The sequence below is a fragment of the Engraulis encrasicolus genome, chromosome 15, assembly GCF_034702125.1.
Source record: "Engraulis encrasicolus isolate BLACKSEA-1 chromosome 15, IST_EnEncr_1.0, whole genome shotgun sequence".
In the NCBI taxonomy this organism is placed as follows: Eukaryota; Metazoa; Chordata; class Actinopteri; order Clupeiformes; family Engraulidae; genus Engraulis; species Engraulis encrasicolus.
The window spans coordinates 5,129,969-5,132,468 of record NC_085871.1 but is presented as its reverse complement, the minus strand read 5'-3'; the positions used below and the strand labels follow the sequence as shown (position 1 = coordinate 5,132,468).

General features: G+C 44.8%; 1 protein-coding gene across 3 annotated transcripts in view; it reads left to right on the top strand.

Moving 5' to 3' along the window:
- The window catches only part of LOC134463655 (receptor-type tyrosine-protein phosphatase beta-like), a 97,564-nt gene that overhangs the window by 58,870 nt on the left and 36,194 nt on the right, over positions 1-2,500 (top strand). For all 3 annotated transcript variants that reach the window (XM_063216853.1, XM_063216852.1, XM_063216851.1), the window contains 2 exons: positions 272-421; positions 1,713-1,849. In XM_063216853.1, the coding sequence (XP_063072923.1) occupies positions 272-421; positions 1,713-1,849 (287 nt within the window). The remainder of the gene's footprint in view (positions 1-271; positions 422-1,712; positions 1,850-2,500) is intronic.

The window sequence follows — 2,500 nt, the reverse complement described above, 5'->3', positions numbered from 1 at the left end:
CTATACTAAATGCTAGTGAACATTATTTTCATACTCGGGTAGTATTCCTATTACATTTCTTTTGTTAGCTGTTGTGCTAGGACAGTCACAGAGGGACAGGAAACGAGTGGGGAGAGAGATGGGGAAGGAATGGCAAATGACCCGAGCCGTAATCGAACCCAGATCGTTGGTGTAGTAAGCGAGTGCCCTACCATTAGGCCACGGTAGGGCCTTCCTATTACGTTTCTTTGCTGCCTTTTCTTATAAATGTACGTGGTCGTGTGTCCCGCAGGTCCCCCGGAGCCTCTTGACAGTGTGCGGGTGAATGAGCGAGCGGCGCGGGTCACCCAGTCCTCCATCTTCTTCAAGTTCAACTGCAGCTGGTTCAGCGACGCCAACGGGGCCGTTCGCCTCTTCTCCATCATTGTCGCAGAGTCCAATGGTAATGCTAAGGGTTAAGGGGCTGCTGACAGTCTTGGCTGGGCCCAGGACAAAGTCATCCATCTGAAAGGGCCACCCACCCAATATGTGCAATGCAATTGTAACCCCCTAATAATAATATTTCATTTCATATCAGTATTAACATCAGTATTAACATTTCCATTTCTAGTCATGTATATTTATTTCTAGAGTTTCTTTTCTTCTTGTAATTCCCTTTCTCCTGATCATCATCATCAGCAGAAGCAGCATCATCATTATCTCCCCCCCATTCCCTTCCCACCTTCTTTTCTTTTTCTCTCTCCCTTTTCCGTCCATCTTTCTTTTTTCTTTCTTTGTTTCTTTCTTTCTTTGTCTGTTTCGTCCCTGGTCCTTTCTCTCTTTCTGCTCTGGGTGACGCACTCTGAGCTTATGGGATAATTGTGGAGGCTGCTCAGTAGTCTGTGTGATTTGAATCAGTGCTGCAGGCAATTAGCCCCCCAACCCCCACCTCCACCAATAGGATGATGCTGATGATATGATGATGTGCGTGTGTGTTGATGATGTGCGTGTGAGAGAGAGAGAGAGAGACAGACAGACAGACAGACAGACAGACAGACAGACAGACAGACAGAGGGGTGTGTGTGTGTGTGTGTGTGTGTGTGTGTGTGTGTGTGTGTGTGTGTGTGTGTGTGTGTGTGTGTGTGTGTGTGTGTGTGTGTGTGTGTGTGTGCGCGCGCGAATGTGTGCGTGCGCGCGTACATGTGTGTGAATGTGTTTGTATGACATGTTTGTATCAGAGAGACTAATGTTTCTTCAGCCGAGAAAATAGACTCAATTACTGCTGATGACCTTGTAGCACTTGATCCCTGTTGCACTGGATTTGTGTTGCTGTCTGAATCGAAAATAAACGGCTTATATTCCATAAGGGAATAGAAGGTGAGAATGAGACCAGCATGAAGATTATATCATGTACTTCAGAAATTCATTAGAAGAGTTTTATTAAATTCTCATCTCTCTTTATTCATCTCTCTCTCTCTCTCTCTCTCTCTCTCTGTTTCTCCAATCAATCTGTATCTCTCTCTCTCTTTGTCACTCTGTCCTTCTCCCCATCTATCTATCTATCTATCTATCTATCTATCTATCTATCTATCTATCTATCTATCTATCTATCTATCTATCTATCTATCTATCTATCTATCTATCTATCTATCTATCTATCTATCTATCTACATCCTTCTTCACATCTTTCTTCCCCTCCCTCTCCCTCTCCCTCTCCCTCTCCCTCTCTCTATCCATTTCTCCTTCACCCACAGACCATGAGCTGGTCCAGCCTGAGAGGAGGCACCCGCTGCCCTCCTACCTGGACTACAAGATGAACAGCTCGGTGCGCGCCTACCAGACCAACTACTTCTCCAGCCACTGCACCGACAACCCGGACACCAGCAGCAAGGTGTGTTACGTAATACGCGACTTACACTTTACTTGATGTCGGCGTCATACGTATGACATAACAGTGTCATAATAGTGGAATACAGTGTTGAATAAAATAGTGTGAAAACCGTGTCATGACACAGTCGTGAATGAGTCATAAACATGATGACAATCAGTCCCTCCAGTTTTTCGCGATTCAGCGATCGCGTGGATTCATGCAAATTCAATGATATTCCGCATAATTTCACTATGCCACCTAATTCCTGTAAAGCCGCATTTTCCCCGCAAATGTTCCCCTTTGTCCCCTTCAACAATCTGTGGAGTTTGTTGATTTATATTTTCGTCAAAAAATAAAAATGTGACTACAATACCACCGGAAGGAAGCATAGGAAGCATTTTGTTAATAGGCTATGTCACTGAAACATTGAAAAATAATTGCCTGCTATTTCGCAAGTCGCGACCGTCATCTCAGCTGCTCCGCGTCTCTCTCCTCCCCTCCCTCACACATACAAGCAGGCGTCGGTTCTGCACACCCGCAACCTTTTTTTAACAGCAGTAGCCTACTTTTCAGTGCAATCCTGTCTGGAAAAAGTAGTTTGTTGCCCATTTATCCATGACGAAGAAGTGCATGCAATCATGAAATAGTGGAAATGAAAATGGTCAACTTGTC